Here is an 18,076-nt window from a genome sequence, read left to right on the forward strand (position 1 = left end):
CCTTGGGCAGGTCATTTAACTTCCAAAGTCTGAGGTGCAAATCTGCACTGGGAGAGAAAGTGTGGGGACTGGGAGTTTCCTGATCTAGAGAAGTCATAAGTCTGGCACAAAACTCCAAAATTCTTTTTTTTTTAAATTTAATAGCCTTTTATTTACAGGATATATACATGGGTAACTTTACAGCATTAACAATTGCCAAACCTCTTGTTCCAATTTTTCGCCTCTTACCTCTCACCCTCCCTAGATGGCAGGATGACCAGTAGATGTTAAATATATTAAAATATAACTTAGATACACAATAAGTATACATGACCAAAACGTTATTTTGCTGTACAAAAAGAATCAGACTCTGAAATATTGTACAATTAGCTTGTGAAGGAAATCAAAAATGCAGGTGGGCATAAATATAGGGATTGGGAGATCAATGTAATGGTTTTTAGTCATCTCCCAGGGTTCTTTTTCTGGGCATAGCTAAACCCCAAAATTCTTGTGGCAAGGCTGAGATGACAGACTTCCTTTAGGAATGATAATTCCCTGCTCCCAGTACAAAGGGTCACTGGGAGATCTTTTTTCCTCTCTCTCCCCCTCCTCCCTCTCTCCTTCCCTCTCTCCTTTCCTTCTTTCCTCCCTCCTCTCTCTTCCTTCCTTCCTTCCTTCCTTCCTTCCTTCCTTCCTTCCTTCCTTCCCTCCTTCCTTCCTTCCTTCCTTCCTTCTTTCCTTTTTCCTCTTTACCTTTTTCCCTTCCTTCCTCCCTCCCTTCTTTACTTCTTTCCTTTGTTTTTTTTAGAATGCTTTTTGTTTAATACCATTATATTTCCTGATAATTTCCCCCCATCTCCCTCTCATTGAATCCTCCATAGTAACGACAACAACAACAAAAACCAGACAAAACTGATCATCAAAATCAATGGGACTTGACTGTATGTGCCATGCTCAGATCCCATGGCCTCCATGTCTTAAACAAAAGAAACTGTGTCTCTTCTCTTATTCCCTGGAGCCAAGATCCCTCATAGGGATTCATACTAGTTCATTTGCCTTTTAGGGTTATTTACATGTCCTGACTCAGGCCCTGCCACTAACTCAAACCCTTTCCCTTGGGAGACCTTAGCTGCAGCCCCATTTGGTTCTTCCAGCCATGCTCAAGAGAGTGCCACATCCATACACAAAGGCCACTCCCCGCTCTTTGCCTAGGCTGCCCACCCGCAGCAACTCTTTCTCCCTTCCTCTCTCCAGACTTTACAAAGCCATGTGAATTGACCACATACCCTCAGAGGGAACAGAGCCCCCAGTGCCCATCATGGGTTAGGCAAATGAATCCCAGACATGGCCATGACCCCGGATGGCAATATGGTGCCCACAACACATGCGGCTGCTTAGAATTGTGCTCTCCAAAACATTTCTTCCCTTACAAAGGGAGTTAGTGGTGTCTCACACCAGCTGTAGGTCATCTGGCCTGTGCACAGAGGAGGGGGAGAGGAGCTAACCAAATCCCATCACTGAATTTTATTGGATTATGTTTGGCTGTGTTTTCATAACGGATAAAACCTTGTTTCATTAACCCTAAAAAAAATGACATTTTATCTTGCAGGACGCCCAGCAGAAATCCACAAATGTGGTCTATCAGGCTCACCACGTGAGCAGGAACAAGAGAGGCCAGGTCGTTGGGACCAGGGGAGGATTTCGAGGCTGTACCGTGTGGCTAACCGGTGAGTCCCCCAGTTCTGCCTTTGAAATTTGGTGCGGCCATTTGTCTAATGTAGGGAAGGGCCCCATTGACTCAGATAAAGTCCGTGCTAACTCTGGGGTGGAGGGGATTCAGTCATCTGGACTCAGTCATTGGCTTCTCAGGAGAGAACAAAGAACGATGGAGAAAAATTGTAAAGAGACAGATTTAGGCTTGATATAGGGAAGAATGAACTTGTTGGCAACAGGAGCTGTCCAAAAGTGTAATGAGCTGCTGGGGAAGGTGGTGGCTACCCCTCGTGGTGAATCTTCAAAAAGATATTCTTTGCCTCTTCGGGCATTTAAAATCATCCTCCACTTTGGTGTTGGTTCTTTACCATGGTGTAATGGGTCCAGGGAGCCAGCTAGGTGGTGCCGTGAATAGAGTGCCAGGTTTGGAGGCAGGAAGACCGAGTTCAAATCTGGCCTCAGACACATATGAACTGTGTGATTCCTGGGATCCTATGCTGGGAGTTGGGATCTCTGAGGCATCTGGGTTCTGGGGGGCTTATTTGAAGTGAGTCTGAAGACATCATAGCTGCTTGGAGGGAAGTGTATCCGGCTAACAGCTGAACGAGCTTGATTTGGCCAATGCCTTGTTAACAGTATGTAATTAGGTCCCAGGCCCATCTCAGGAGATTCTCACCTGCCTCTACTTCCACACAGGGCTCTCCGGTGCTGGAAAAACAACCATCAGCTTCGCTCTGGAGGAGTACTTGGTGTCCCACGCCATCCCTTGCTACTCCCTAGATGGAGACAACGTGCGCCACGGTCTCAACAAGAACCTCGGCTTCTCCGCCGGCGACCGAGAAGAAAACATCCGCCGGATTGCCGAGGTGGCCAAGCTCTTTGCCGACGCGGGGCTGGTTTGCATCACCAGCTTCATCTCCCCGTTTGCAAAGGTGAGAAATTCATGCAAGGGATCCATCTGGTGACAAAGGCAGCGTTCTGTGTTGGGAGTTGGAGGAGCAAAGGCGCAGGTCAGGGTTTCCTGCACTCAGGGAGCTCACCTTCTATTGAGAAGACACAATCTGGGACTAAACATCAGTGAAGGCAAAGTAATAACAGATTATCACAAGACACAGCCAGGAGAATACGGGCCTTGTGTGACAGGGCTGCCTTGGGGGAAACTGGAGGAGATTCTGTCCGGTGAAATTCAGGCAAGTGAGCATTTCAGACAAAGGCTCGCAGGCGGGAGATGGACGGTGGCCATTCAGGCTAACCAGCCTGTCCATAATGCACTGAGGAAAATAGACAAGAACGGCTTCCAAGGTCTCTTCTAGCTTTTCATCTCTGGTATTCTTACAGTCCCCGAACTGGAGGAACTTGTATTCTTTTGGGGCGGTTACCATGTTATGTAGATGAGCAGATCCAAGTCTGGTGCAGATAGCAGCACCTGGAGGAAGGGTCAGACATCAAAGGGCTTCCTTTCTCTCCCTAAAAGTGACCTCTCTCCTCATCTTCCTCCTTCCCCTTTCCTATCAGCGGTGCCATCTTTCCACCTTCCTGGCACCCCTAAATGAGGAGGCTTCTGAGAGGTAGAGAGGAGGGACGCCCCCACCCTTCATGCCAGAAAGGAGCGGGAAGGGCCCTGGGCGAAGCACCTTTCACTGTGAGACCACAGTGGTCACTGTAGACACTCAGTGGGGCAGAGACAAAGACCGCTGGTCTTCTTCTGGCTTTTACAGGACCGGGAGAATGCGCGGAAGATTCATGAGTCGGCGGGTCTCCCCTTCTTTGAAGTCTTTGTTGACGCCCCTCTGAACATCTGTGAAAGCAGAGATGTGAAAGGCCTCTACAAGAAAGCCAGAGCTGGGGAAATCAAAGGTAGGGAGGTTCGGGGGGAGGTTTTCCTCATGTCTCTCTCCTTGCCCAGAAGGAGCAACAATGGCCCTTTTCCAAGTTATATAAGACAGAAACATCCATCTCGGTGCTTTGGACCCTTTGGCAGCTGTAGAATCTGACCAGAGACTGGGTTCAGAGCCCAGCTCTTGGAGGCCTCCTGAGTGCTAGGCCCTGTCCTGGGCACTGGGGGACAATGATGGAACAACACTCCAAGGTCCCCTCTGCTCCCTAGGCCTCAGTTTGCTCATCTGAAAAATGACGGGTGGGGATATGTCGCCTCTGAGATCCCTTTGTGCTCTGAGTCAGGGGTCTGGTGATAGAATCACGGATGGGGAGTCGTTGAGGAGGATCGAGGCAGCTGTTGCAGGAGTTCAGCCTGAGGTGGTGGGGTCCTGCACATGGGTGGGGGCCATGTTACTAAAGAGACTGCAAAGGTGGCATGGATGGACCTCGGCCCTTAAATCCGTGGGAACTGAAAAGATCCCCAAGTGAAGTAGCGGGGGGAAGAAGCAGAGAACCCAGGCAGAGTCCTGAGGGACACCCATGTTAGAAGGTGGGATCTGGAGGCTAATTCAGCAAAGGAGACAGAGAAGGAGTTCAGAGAGGGAGGAGGAGAACCAGGAGAAAGTGCCACCTTGAAAAGTGAGATAGAGGAGAGTCCCAAGGAGGAGAGAGTGATCCTCCGTGTCAAGGGCTGCAGAGGTCAAGGAGAATGAGGAGAGAGAAAAGCCACTGAGAAATCACTAGTGATTTTGGAGGGAGAAGACTTGGTGGAAGGGGAAGGTTAGAAGCCAGACTAGAGTGGGGTTTGCTTGTTTTCAGGATGGCTCCTGAGCCAGTAGAGAAGAAGTAAGAGAATGGGTACTGGGGGAGGGGTGTGGCAAGCTGTTGGAAGGGACAGGATGGAATAGGAGAGAGAGGGGTCAGCCTTGCTAAGGATTGAGGCTACTTCATCATTTGAGACATGAGGGAGAGGGAAAGGGGGAAAAGCAGAGGAAAGAGGCAGAGAGGAGGAGAGGAAGAGGGAATAGAGCAAGAGAGCAAAGAGGGAGAGGGGAAAAGAGGGAAAGGGGAAAAGGTAGAGGACAGAGAGTTAGAGGAGAGAGAGGGACAGGGAAGAAGAGGGAATCTAGAGAGGGAGAAGAGGGAGGAGGAAAAGAGGGAAAGGGGGGAAGAAAGAGAGGGGATAAGATGGTACATCAAAAGATAAGGGGATCCCACAAAGGAAGACAGTGTAGAGTTGAATTGATTCATCATGGAGTCAAGATGGAGAGAAGACAAGAGACTGGCTAACATAGGGGAGATGGCCTGGGAGAGAATTGAGGGTCAAGGGACTAGAGGTCACGGTATGGATCAAGAAGGAAGAAAGAGATAAGAAGCCAACAGGATGAGCCAAGGTCCAGTTTTACGCGTCCGAGGCCAGATTTGAACTTGCTTTCTCTGCCTCCAAGCCCTCCTCCCACTGTATCTCCTAGCTGCCCCAATCCAAAAAGAAGAATGCCCCCAAGGAGCTCAGGCTCTGCTGAGAAGGGGGGGAGGGCACAAAGCCCATCTCCCTCGTCCTTCCTAAGTATATTAACCGGAGATGGAGAGTCACTGTTGACATTTATTTCTGGTCCTTACCCTGACAAGCGGCATGGTCCCCCCTTGAATCATTCCCTCATCCCCCTGGAAGCCATTTTCCTCTGTCCCGTTTGCAGGGTTCACGGGAATTGACTCTGAATACGAAAAACCAGAAACCCCTGAGCTGGTCGTGAAGACCAACTTGTCGTCCGTGAATGACTGTGTGCAGCAGGTGGTGGACTTGCTCCAGGAGCAGGTGCGTGGGCTTCGGAGGGGCCGCCCCCAATGGAGGCGAGCTGGGAGGGGAGGCCCTATGGAGGCCGGCCTTGGAAGACCAGTGCATTTCACGGGGGGCGTCTCTGTTTCCACAGACCATCGTGCCTCACTCCGCAGTCAAAGGCATCCACGAGCTTTTCGTGCCTGAAAACAAACTGGACACGGCCCGGGCTGAAGCCGAGAAGCTGCCTTCCTTATCCATCACCAAGGTGACTAGCTGGGCTTGTCATCCTCACTGAGGGGATGGGAGTGGGGGGCAGGGAAGGGGCCTCGAAGGAGAAGCCAAGAGCTTTCCTTGGGGCGTCTTGTCCCAGAGACGCCCGACTTCCTTCTATCTGACTGCTTTGGATTTGGTGAAAACAGCAGGGCAACGAGCATTTATTAAGCACCTACTATGTACCAGGCACTGTGTTAAATGTTGAGTGGAACAGTCCAAAAGAATTTAGGATTTAGACTGAAAGAGACCTCAGAGGCCAAAGCTAGGAGCATTGAGCTAGACCTGGACGGCAGCTCAGAGATCACGTCCAGAACAGATGAGGAAACTGAGACCAAGAGAAGTGACGTGTCTGGGGTCACCCATCCTAATAAGTGACCGAGGAGGGGGTTTGATTTCAGGTCCCCTGACTCCAAATTACTCGCTCTTTCCACTAACCCAAGACTCACCCAGGGTCCCAGAGCTAACAAGTGGCAGAGCAGATCTCTTCTCCCTTTCAGCTCCCATTCTTCCCACTGTTTTCTGTCAGCATCCCCGACTTCAGGCTATTTCTGCCTCATGTAAAAAACTTGTTCTATCCCTCTCTCCAACTGTCCACCCATTCATCCATCCATTCCATCCATCCATCTCTCCAGTCCATTTATCCATCCATCCATTTCATCCATTCCATCCATCCATCCATCCATTCCATTCATTGATCCATCTATCTATTCCATCTCTCCATTCCACCCATCCATCTCATCCATTCCATGCAGTCATCCACTCATTCACCAAACGTTTATTGAGCCCTGATCCTCCATGTGCAGAGCCAGGGCAGAGAAAAAGCTTGGGTAAGACAGGTCCCTGTCCTCGGTGCTGATGACAGCCTCAGTCAGAGACCCAGCAGGTCTCTGAGCCCCCTTATCATTGGGGTGGGGGAGTCAGAGGAGACCTCCATCGTCACCTTTATGTCCTAAGCTTGAGCCTCTAGGGTAGAAGGGGGCTCAGAGGCTGGAACAGCTCCATAAGGTGGCATAGCCCCAAGGGCAAAGCTGGCCCCAGGGAAACAGCCCGGGCTGCCCCCTCCCCCCCCTCACCCGCCTCTTTCCCTTCTGCAGTTGGATTTGCAGTGGGTCCAAGTGCTGAGCGAAGGCTGGGCCACACCGCTCAAGGGCTTCATGAGAGAGAAGGAGTTTCTGCAGGTGCTGCACTTTGACACGCTGCTGGACGGTAGGGCTTCCCCCTCCCACTGTATCTTGTCGGGGGGTGGGCGTGAAAAGGGGATCCTTTCCTTCCAAGCCCCCTGAGGCTCCCAGAGATGTTCTAGTTGGGCTGAAAACACCGGAGGACAGAAGAAAGTCTTGGCTGGGGTCAGTCTAGCTGGTTTTTAGCACAGCTTTTCCTGCTTTGAACTCATCAGGTATAAGGTCACAGGACTGAGGGGAAGGGAATCCCCTTGTTTGACACAAATAGAAACTGAGGCTCCGTGGGGGAGAGTGACAGGTGACTGGGGAACCAGCTCAGCTCTTCTGCCTCCAAACCCTGGCTCTTTCTGCCATCTTGAGCTGACGACATGTCCTGTCATCAAAGGCCTTCGTTCAGACGTCCATGAGCTGTCCGTGGCCTGCACAGGGACTTGTAGGCCCGTTGTTAGGCCCACCTCCGGCTCCAGGTTCAGAGCTCGGTGAGAGGGGCTGGGAGCTTCCCAAGTGGAGCCGCCATTTTTACGGTGCTGTCAGGGCTTCTGGGGGCTTCAGGATGCTCTGGCCAGAATGTTCCCACATCTACTTTCCCCCAAACCCGGTTTAGAAACCATTCAGCGCAGCTCCTCCATTGGGTTTCTGGGCAGATGGCACAAAATTCTCTCTTGGTCACGTCTTCCAAGCATATAATCCGAGGCTTTAATGTCGGGACAGAAATTAGACTTCCAAATTTTGTGGTGTGTGATGGACACGTCCAGGAAGTTCCCAATGAGCTCTCGGCCTCCTGGAAATGACTGAGATGATTCCAATGGGGGTTGAAAATATGTTTGTTAATTGTGTTTATGTTTCTCCAGGCGTGGCCCTTCCTGGTATGTACTTTAATAACTTTGCAAGTCGTCAAATTATTATAATTAGATATTTTCCATTAATCAGAACTAGAGTTTTTAATAGCAAAAAAAAAATGAGTTCAAATTAGCCAGTGCTAATTGACTGAAGTTCATGATCCAACCAGTTGTGGAGAGTAAATGCGAAGTGATTGGGGAAGCCAAAGCGTTGGGCCCTCGAGCTCAGGAGGTCGCTGCATCCAGGCGGCCGCAGTTTGCTCTGCTATCTTTGGCCAGCGGAAGACCTGTGGGCCCAGAATAATTGGGGGGAGAGGCTGAGGGGACCTCGGGCCTGCCCTCAGCCACACTGCCTTTGGCTGCTGGCCAGTATTTCTCTCTGGTCACTGGACCCCAGGACTATTTTCCTTTTTCTGGGCCTTCAGGTTGAGCTGGCTTTAATGGGGCTTAGAGTGGACACATCTGGTTGGATTTTGCATGAATTACAGATGGGTGATTTTGCATGAAAGTAATTTCAAAACCTTAATCATCATCAAGACAATGACAGAACTGGGAATCAATGAAGGCCCCTGGGACGTATATATATTTCCTGAGGCAATGAGGATTAAGTGACTTGCCGAGGGTCACACAGCCAGGAAGTGTTAAGTGTCTGAGACCAGATTTGAACTCAGATCCTCCTGATTTCAAGGCTGGTGCTCTATCCACTGCACCCCCTGGCTGTCCCTAGTTTTATTGTATTTTTAAAATGGAAAAGCCATTTTATCTCTCAGGCCAAGGTGGGTTGGATTTTGCCCTCAGGGTGTACTTTGCCATCCCCTTGATCCATTTTACAGGGAAGAAAACTGAGGTATGGAGAAGAGTTCTGATTTTCCCCCGATAATAAGGCTAGTCAGTGCTACAAACCCAGGCCCAGGGTTCCTTCACAACTTCATCATAGATGAATGATGCATGTGACCTTAGAGAGCACAGAGGGAAATTGCATGGGGAGTGAGAGGACCAGAGACTTGGAGCTGAAAGGAAGCTCCAACCCACACTGATAGCACTGAGCTATCACTTGTCTGGCATCCTTGGGGACCAAGGTCTCCGGGATAAATGAGTGCTCCTGACAATTGGAACACGGCAGGCTGGACCAGAGACCTCTGGATGCTGTGACTCGGGTTCCATTTGGCTTCTGGCAATCTCATCCTGGCAAATCCCCTTGGGTTTGGGGGAGAGAGACTGGGGGGCTCTGGGATCAGTGTAGGATCTCTGTCCTCGGAAAAGGTCCTTGCGATGCGAGGGTCTCCCCAGTGCTCACGTGTCAGCCAATCACTGCCCCTGGGGGCCATGCTGATTAACCAATAAGAGCAGGCGATTTTTAAAAACTGTTTCTTGTATGATTAAAATAATTCACCGCTCCCGTTTTTGTAAGGCTTCCAGAGAGGATGGGGAGCACAGACCCCTTGTTACAGACCTGGAAACCGGGGTTCTGAGGGCTGGCCGGGGCCACTCTGGCAGCGGCAGGGCAAGGACCGACCACAGGGGGAGGAAGTGGGGATTCTGGGACAGGACTGGTTTGTGAGAAGCCAAATGAGACTCGAGTCAGGATCTTTAGCCCCAAGGAGGCCGATCCCAGCCGCCATTTTACAGATGAGAAAATGGAGGCCCAGCTGGGACAGGGTTGTAAGTGGTCGAGGCCCTTCTTGGGGTCCTCCTGGGTCACCAGGATAAATCCCTAAGTCTCCCAGTTTGGCCCAGAGATGACCACTGAGCTCCCTCCCAGCTCTGTCTCCTTCTACCCACTGGGGCTGGGATGTGCCACGTGCTGATGCCACCGGGGTTCTCCCCCCAGACGGCGTCATCAACCTCAGCATTCCCATCGTGCTCCCCGTCTCCGAGGATGACAAGAAGCGCCTCCAAAGCTGCAGCGAGTTCGCTCTGGAATACGAGGGGCGGAAGGTGGCCATCCTGAGAGACCCAGAGTTCTACGAGCATAGGAAGGAGGAGCGATGCGCCCGCATCTGGGGGACCACCTGTGCCCAGCACCCCCACATCAAGGTACGTCCAGAAGAGCCATCGCCGCTTAGTTCCAGGGTGCTTTAAGGTTTGTCCCGTTCCACAGATGGGAGCACTGAAGGTCATATAGGAACCCAAAGGCAGAGAAGGGGAGGAGGAAGCAGTGGGAGAGGATACCAACAGCGAGTAGAGGGAGCAGCTTTGGATGACTTAGGGTCTTTGACCAGGTCAGGGGTCAGCCGGAACCCCCACCAGACAGAAGGGACGGGATCCGACTGAAGAATGAGCTTTGGGACATGGCCAATGAAGGGATTTGTTTTGTTCAATGGACTCGTTTGTTATGAAAGCTTCTTGTTTTTTTAAATGAGGGGAGAGAGGAGAGATAGAGTTTCTTCTCTATCCCTGTACCAAGGTGTTTCTTGCCTTGCCTTCCCCCCTAAAATGGGAAAACCAAAAGAGAAGGGGTCCCCAAGAAGGGAGGGGCTTTGTAAGGGTCACGCTGCATTTATTATATACTTAAAAAGAAAAACAAGCTCCACGCGGCAGATTTGCAGTCTCTGTAAATCCTCTCCCGCTCCACGATGCATATGGAAAAATGGCTTGTTTTTAGTTTTCTCCAAGTTCAGAATTATTTTAAAAAAGAAAAAGAGGAGCCGGGCTGGAAGTAGATTACACTGAATTTCTTTGTCCTCCACTGGGAGGAATCGGCCTCCGCTGGGAGTCTAGGACTCCCGAGGGAAGCCAAACTGCACAGAAAGAATGAGCGGCTTTCAAGATGGAGGACGAGGGTGAATCGGGCCCTTGGGCCTTGTGCTCTGGTCACCAGCTGCTGCCCGGGGAGAGAGCTCCGATCAGAGCCATTCCCATCACTTTTTTAAAGTATAATATTCCCCACTGCCTTCCAGAATGGCTGGGCCCATTCAGTGTCAGAGAGCCTGCCTTCCCCCAGCCCCACCAGCAGGAGATCTTTCACCTTTTCACCAGCCCCTTTCCTGCCTCTACTTTCCCTTCTCTCTAAGAACAAAAGGCTGAACAGAAGGCAAGAGGCGGCTTGTTGCCTGCAAACCCTCAAGCTCAGCGTATTCTTCCTTGAAACTACCCGGGATGTGCAGATTTCAGCAAAGGGAAGGGTGGGGGGGCCCTCAGCCAGACAGCCTTGGGCACCCACTGAGCCGAGCCGAAGGCTCTAATCACCTTAATCCTGAGTCTTTTTCATCCCTTCCCTAGTTGTAATTATACAGACTGGTGATTTTCCCTCCATCCAGAGACACGGAGAAGAAGTTTTCCATTTAATCTGGCTGCAGGATTTTAGGGGTTTGTGTCTTCATGGTGTTTAGATCTTAGAGACAATCTAACTGAAGGATCCTTAGCCTGAAGAACTCTTTAAAAAGAGATCTCTGTATTTCGATATGATCTGTTTCCTCTGTAATCTCATGGCCTTTGTGCCTGAAAACCTAATTCCAAGAAGGATCCATCCATGTCTGCCTCCACTGACTACCAAGACGTCTAGATCTAGTGCTAAGCCCCCATTTTACAGAGGGGAATACGGAGGCTTGGAGAGATATGACTTGCTCCTGGCTCCAGAAGTCAGAGACTTCTTCTGATTCAGAAAAAGGAGAATCCTTAACCTGAGCGAGGAGGATGATGATGAGAGGGGGCGAGAGGGAGGAAGGGGAAAGGAATAGTCTCACCTCTCACTGCATTGGCCTGGGACTGCTGGGGACTCCTGCAGTCACCCGGCAGCTCTGGGACGGCCCAAAGCTTTTTACCCAGAACCTCCCGAGAAGGGCAGCCCGCATTGTCACTGCTCAAGTCCTTCCCCCTCCTGAGAAGTCAGAGATCGAAGCTCGAAGAGCATCCTGTCCAGCTCAGTATTTGTCAGAGCAGGAGAAAGGCTGCCCCTTGCCCAGGGCCACGAGGCTAGACTCAATGATTTGACTCCAAAGCCATGGCTCTTTCCACTAGGTGACAGCCCCAGGATCACACAGCTAGTGTGTGATCCACCGACTCCAAGCTCAAAGGGAATTCAGAAGCCATCAAATCCTGCCCCCTTCAGGGCCACCAGGTGAAGTGACATCTAAAGGGACACACAGTGAGGGGCCAGGTCAGGATTAGAATCTCACTTCTTTCCTTATTTGGGGACCACCGTCAGATCCACCGCCAAGAAATCCTCCAGGAGCCCTGTGCTGCAGGGGGGCCAGCAGTGACCCCCCCCACCGTGGGGCTAGCTCTGTCCTCTCCCTGGACAGACTAATGGCCCCATTGGGCTGGGGGCCCAAGGCAGAGAGACTGTGTAGACATGTTGCCCCCCCACCCACCCCAGAGGTGCAGCAAGGGCTCAGAGGAGGGGGCAGGAGGAGCATCCCAAAGCCCCGAGGACCTGGGCTGCCTTTCATCTGGGACTCTGAAAGCTTTGCCCAACCACTCATTACCTCTCCTCGTAAACTGAGCAAGTATTATTTTAAGAGGCAAGGCTGCAGCAGGTGGCTGCTCGATGGCCTCAGGAGGAGTCAGGGGCAAGGTAGGGGCCAAGAATGAAAGTTTAATTGTGGGACCTTTAAGAGTTCCCTCCCCACCATGTGAATGGGAGCTTGGGATAGGTCAGCAGAGACTACGAAAGTAGCCCCGTAGAGAGAGTGAGCTAGACTGGACAACAAGGAGACCTGCTTCAGGGATGGAAGGATCCCCCACTAAGACTGCCCTTCTCTGGGACTCAATTGTGCCATCAGTGAAATGGGATCCAAAACAAAAGCGCCCTAGAAATGGGAGGTTTCCTTCTTGACCCGTTGCTTCACCATTTCCACTGGGACCAGATATCACTGAAAACAGCAATTTTATCTTTGTTTTCCTCAATACTATTATTGTATTTTCCAGTTCCGTGTAAAGCTAGTTTTCCACATTCGTTTTTGCAAGATTTTGAGTTCCAGTTTTTCCTTCCACCTCTCTCTCCCTCCTCCCCAAGACAGAGAGAAATTTAAAACCTATTTCCATATCTGTTGTTGTGAAGGGAAAATCAGAACAAAGAGGAAAAACACGAGAAAGAAAAAGCAAACAAACAAAAAGGGGGAGAGTGTGTTCCACTCCTCATTCAGTCTCCAGAGTTCTTCCCTGGCTGCGGATGGCGTTTTCTGTCCCAAGTCTGTGGGAATAAACAGTAACTGTAGAAAGCGGAGATCGGGGGCATCAGGGCTCCTCTGTTTTGCTTGGGCACCATGGAGCTCCCAGCTGCCTGGGGGTCCTCTGGGGGGAGCCCACTCAGCCTCACTGAGACAAGATGGATTTCAAGAGTCTCCAGCTGCTTAATGACAAAAACTGAACAAGGAAGTCACATCCCACAAACAGATCCGAGAACTGGGCCTGCCCGGGGCCTCCTTGAAATTAAACAGGGATCAAGGAGTCTGATCCAGCTCAGGCTCTCGGGATGGGGTGGGGGGGGGGTTGGGCCCCTGGGGAGCACAGGGTTACTGACAGCAGCTGTTCATGAGGCCCCCTCTCCCCCTCCCCCCAGGCAAACTCAGCAGAGAGGAGGCCTGGGGGAGGCTGAGGGCCGGCCTCCATGGCCCTTGGAAGGACTTACAAGCATTGGGTAATAACAGAGATCCTCTCGGGGCCAAGGATGCGTCCTGCCCGCATGTGTGCTGCCCGGGAAGCCGAGCCTCAGCTCACCTGCCCAGCTCTCCCTCGGGCGGCGTGGGCTGGCAGAGCCCACAATAGGACCGTAAAAGCCTGGAATTCCTGCTCCTTAGCGGGCTCAGGGCTCAGGGAGTGCTCCCCTTCCTCATCCCCTCTCCCAGACTCCCAGGCCTCCTTCAAGACCCCCCCCCCCATTTTGCAGGCATCCAGTCCTGCCCCAGTGGGTGCCTTCCCTGCGGGGTCAGCTCTCTCAGACATCTCGCCTGTCCAGGGGAGCCGCTCCCTAAGAGCCGCCTGGGACGTTCCTGGAGTGCGCAGTAGGCACTAAACAAATGGCTGCTTGGCTGGTGCCGAGTTCAAGTCCCCGGTTTCCCTTGCAGATGGTGATGGAGAGCGGGGACTGGCTGGTTGGCGGAGACCTCCAGGTCCTGGAGAGGGTCCGCTGGAACGACGGCCTGGACCAGTACCGCCTCACGCCCCTGGAGCTCAAGCAGCGCTTTAAGGAGATGAATGCAGGTCTGTGGTGTCCCTCCGCGGGCCAGCCCTAGTGCTCCACCCCTTCCCCACCCCCGGAGGGCAGCCCCCGGGGGGAGGGAGTTGGGATTTCCAGGAGAACGTTGTCCCCTCTGGCCTCTCGGCCTCCCCCTGCTTCTTGGAGAAGCCGGTGGCCCCCGGGCGGGGCAGCGGGTCCCAGCCCGGGGTTCGGGGCTCGCCGCCGACCTGTCCCCCAGCCTTCTGCCGCCTCTCCTCCAGAGGGCCGGCGCGGGCCTGGGTCCTCGGGTGACCGTCAGTCTCGGTTCTCGACCTCGCGCCCGCCCGCAGTGAGCGACGTTCCGGCCGCTCCGTGACCTTGACTCGCGAGGGCTCGGTCCTTTTCCAGATGCCGTGTTCGCGTTCCAGCTGCGCAATCCCGTGCACAACGGCCACGCGCTCCTGATGCAGGACACGCGGCGGCGCCTCCTGGACAGAGGCTACAAGCACCCGGTCCTCCTGCTGCACCCCCTGGGCGGCTGGACCAAGGATGACGACGTCCCGCTCCAGTGGCGCATGAAGCAGCACGCGGCCGTGCTGGAGGAGGGCGTCCTGGACCCCAAGTCCACCATCGTGGCCATCTTCCCCTCTCCGATGCTCTACGCGGGCCCCACCGAGGTGACGGGCGGGAGCCTACTCCGGGGCATGGGGAAGGGGCTGGAGGGACTGAGTCAGAAAACAGGCTTCTTATCCAGCCCGCAAGGATCCTCCGGGCCTCAGCTTCCCCACCTGTAAAATGCCATGGCCTCCTGTAAATAGCCTCCGGGCGACTTCAGCTTTTTATGGCCGGCCCTTTAGCCAGCCCGGGCCCCTCCTCAGACAGATATTTGTAAATGCCACAATAAAAGAACCGGAAACCAGCCAGGGGGCATCTCCCCCTCCCCACTTTTCCTCCTCCACCCTCCTTCCAAAAGCCCTGCTTTGGGCCTTAGTTCCCTGCGCAGTAAAATTGGATGCCGCCAAAGGTCCCCTCCGGTTTTCCTGGTGACCATGACCTGAAGGGCCAAGGGATGACAGGGATCAGCCTCCCATAAGGCCCGGCTTCCCTTCTTGCATGTATATGTGGTCACCCCGAGCCCCACAGGGCCTCCCACGGGAGGCTGTTTTTCTGTTCATGGGGCATAATTGACCGCCCTCTCTTTGCCCACAGGTTCAGTGGCACTGCCGCTGCCGAATGATAGCGGGGGCCAACTTCTACATCGTGGGCCGGGACCCTGCGGGAATGCCCCATCCCGAGACCAAGAAAGACCTTTATGAGCCCACTCATGGGGGCAAGGTGCTGAGCATGGCCCCGGGGCTCACGTCCGTGGAAATCATCCCTTTCCGCGTGGCTGCCTACAACAAGACCCAGAAATCCATGGCCTTCTATGACCCAGCAAGGTAAGCTTTGTGGAACAGACCCAGTCCCCCAGCTCCTGAACCAGGAGGGAGGGGTCTTGCCCCGGAAGCCTGGGCCTTGGGACATTGAACTCCACCTGAGGGGCCGGGCAGGGGCCTGCTAGAACCAGGGCCTCTCTGATCCCCGCATCCTTATCCCTTACACGGTCTTCACCCCAGCACTCAGCATGGTGTTAGCTACATGCCGTGTGCCCATTTCAGAGGGTTCACGATGGAAGACCAGGAGAGATCACCAAGATAAAACCCCAGGGAAATGTGTGACCGACATTAGTGTCCTCCTAAGTCTCCCCCCTCCCTGCCCCACACTCCTCCCAACTTTAGAGCTGCTTGAGAAGTTGACAGAGCATCTATCTCCAAGACCGTCCCAGTCTAAATGATCTTCCTCCAAAGCCCCGTTGCTTCTGTTTGCACATCCAATCCAGGCTGCCCTGAGCCTGCAGCCTTTTTATGCTCAGAAGAGGTTCTGCTCTTTCACTCTTTTCAGAAATCCTCTATGGCTCCCTACTACCTCCCAAGCAAAGTTCTGACTCCCCTCAGGGCCCTCTGGAATCAGAAGGCACCCCCCCCCCCTTTCCAGCTTATTTCATGGCTGTCCCAGCATAGGAGTCAGAGTGCCCGCTTTCCAGTTCTAGCACGTCACTCACAAATCAGTTCTCCATAAACAAGACTGGTCTCGGAAGCCATGACCCTGCTTTTTTTGGGGGGGCAGCCAGTCTGCCCTGCTGACTCCCTCCCTGCTTCTGAAGATGCTAGATTTTTCCCTCACTTGATGAAATACCCTTCCTGGCCCCGAATTTCACACTCGCTCTGTGTGATGCTGCCCCGGGGTTCCCAGCCTTCTCCTCGCCTCACAGAGCACGTCCCCAGCCAGTTATCAGCTCCGGAGGGCAGGGGCCGAGGCCTTCCATAGGACAGAATCCCTGCCAACTTAGGGCTCTTGTTCTCTTTCAGACACAATGAATTTGACTTCATCTCAGGAACCCGGATGAGGAAGCTCGCCCGGGAAGGAGAGAATCCTCCCGACGGCTTCATGGCCCCCAAGGCCTGGCAGGTGCTCACGGACTACTACAGGTCCCTGGAGAAGAACTAGGCCCCGGGCCCTCTGCTCGGCCCCCCAGGAGGGAACAAGTGCTCTTCTTCATCTTTCTGCTTTTGTGATTAGAGGCTGAGTAGTCGTGCTACTTCCCGACTTTGAGGGACCCTTTCTGCCCAGGTCCCCGGTGGGCTGACATTCTGGAAGATCGGCCCGGCCCCAGACCTTGTCCACTGCCCATCTGTGTCTCTGCTCTTTTATGACCAGCCAGAGAAGCCCGAGCCCCCTCCCCAAAGGCCCAGATGCTGTCCTGGGTGCTGAGCAGGGCCCGGGCCAAAAATCTGCCTGAGCCAAAAAACATGCTGGCCCGGTGGGACCAAAGGTGTGTGTGTGTGTGTGTGTGTGTGTGTGTGTGACAGTATGTGTGTGTGTGTGTGTGTGAGTGATTGTGTGTGTGTGTGATTGTGTATCTGACTGTGTGTGATTGTGTGTGTGTGTGTGTGTGATTGGGAGTATGACTGTGTGACTATGAGTATGAGAGTGTGTGATTGTGTGTGTGACTGTGTGTGTGTTATTGTGTGTGTCTGACTATGAGTATATGAGTATGTGTGAGTGTGTGTGTGACCCTGTGTGTGTGTGTGGTCTCAGACCTGCCTGCTGCCTTTTCTGGAACTCCGACCCCCCCCAAAGAGCCATGATGTCCCCAAGGTCCTTCAGCTGCCCAAAGGTCCCCTGCTCCGAATCCCTCTTTCTACAGATGAGGAAACTGAGGCCAGAGAAGGGCCCCCCAAAGTCAGACTGTGGGTGCCTCTGTACCAGAGGGGGCTCCTGAGCCATGCTGCACAGTGGGCTCAGATGTGAATACAAATGGATTCTCTGGCCCCATTTTGGCTTAGAAATTATTTTCTTTTGTTTTTATTGTATTTTATTCTGGCCCGACAAGCACCGTGTAGGCAGCGGGTCTGGCGACTCTATGGTGTCCTCCCCATGCCTTTATCCTTCCAGAGGAGCCTGAGGCTCACAAAGGGCCTTGCTGGCCTTCAGAGGAGCAGGAGACACGGCTTGTCTCCCAACGTCCGCTCCAGGGAGTCCATCTTTGTCACAAAAAGAGCCCTCCTAGCTCTGAGAGCAGCCGCTCGTCCCCTTGCTGTTGCTTTTGGTTTGTGCAAAGAGAGATGGGGACGAGAAAGGGGATCCTGGGACTTCTCTGGTTTCCCGCACGTCTTTTCCAAACCTGAGCCTTGGTCTCTGCAAGTTCTCACCACAAGGTGCCTCGTTGCAAGCCCCACCAGCTGCCCGCTCGTGCTTCCACGCCGCCATTTCTCAGTAGGAACTGCTGGCCTGCTTTTTCTGGTAGCATATTTATTAAAACCATGAGAATGGGTTGAGTGCCTTCGCCACCGTAGCTCACGGCGTCACAGTCCTGAAGTAGGCGCCAATTGCTCTTGCAGCCCTCCATGCCAATGAATACTCCTATACGCAGATGATCGCTTTTTCGTACTTTAATAAACATCTTGCAAACGGAACGTGCTTGGTCTGTGCTTGGTCCAGAGCAGAGGAGAAAAGGGGAGAAAGGGGGGACCCGGCGTTCAGATGGAGTCCAGCTGCTTTTCTTGGCGAAATGCGGGGTCCTGGGGACGAGGCTCTGGCCTCTTGCCCGTAGCTTGGTGGAGAGCGAACCACGATGGCGCGTCCTAGGACTCCCTCAAGTGCTAGAGCACACCGCACAGTCATCCCCCATTGAGCCAGGGAGAGATGGGGGAAGGTGTTCACCCTATTTTGGTTCTCTCGACAAAACACCCCTTGATTTCTCATACTCTCCCCGGTCCCTCTTACTGAAGGG

General features: G+C 53.1%; 1 protein-coding gene across 2 annotated transcripts in view; it reads left to right on the forward strand.

Moving 5' to 3' along the window:
- Positions 1-17,759, forward strand: part of PAPSS2 (3'-phosphoadenosine 5'-phosphosulfate synthase 2) — a 59,466-nt gene extending 41,707 nt beyond the window's left edge. The window contains exons 2-13 of one of the 2 annotated variants that reach the window (XM_031956979.1): positions 1,589-1,706; positions 2,389-2,624; positions 3,411-3,549; positions 5,268-5,386; positions 5,502-5,615; positions 6,718-6,829; positions 7,656-7,670; positions 9,475-9,680; positions 13,652-13,787; positions 14,152-14,420; positions 14,953-15,182; positions 16,152-17,759. In XM_031956979.1, the coding sequence (XP_031812839.1) occupies positions 1,589-1,706; positions 2,389-2,624; positions 3,411-3,549; positions 5,268-5,386; positions 5,502-5,615; positions 6,718-6,829; positions 7,656-7,670; positions 9,475-9,680; positions 13,652-13,787; positions 14,152-14,420; positions 14,953-15,182; positions 16,152-16,290 (1,833 nt within the window). In that variant the 3' untranslated portion in view covers positions 16,291-17,759. The remainder of the gene's footprint in view (positions 1-1,588; positions 1,707-2,388; positions 2,625-3,410; positions 3,550-5,267; positions 5,387-5,501; positions 5,616-6,717; positions 6,830-7,655; positions 7,671-9,474; positions 9,681-13,651; positions 13,788-14,151; positions 14,421-14,952; positions 15,183-16,151) is intronic. The other variant, XM_031956980.1, reaches the window with a different exon arrangement.
- The last annotated feature ends 317 nt before the right edge of the window (positions 17,760-18,076 follow it).

The sequence above is a fragment of the Sarcophilus harrisii genome, chromosome 2, assembly GCF_902635505.1.
Source record: "Sarcophilus harrisii chromosome 2, mSarHar1.11, whole genome shotgun sequence".
Lineage (NCBI taxonomy): Eukaryota > Metazoa > Chordata > Mammalia > Dasyuromorphia > Dasyuridae > Sarcophilus > Sarcophilus harrisii.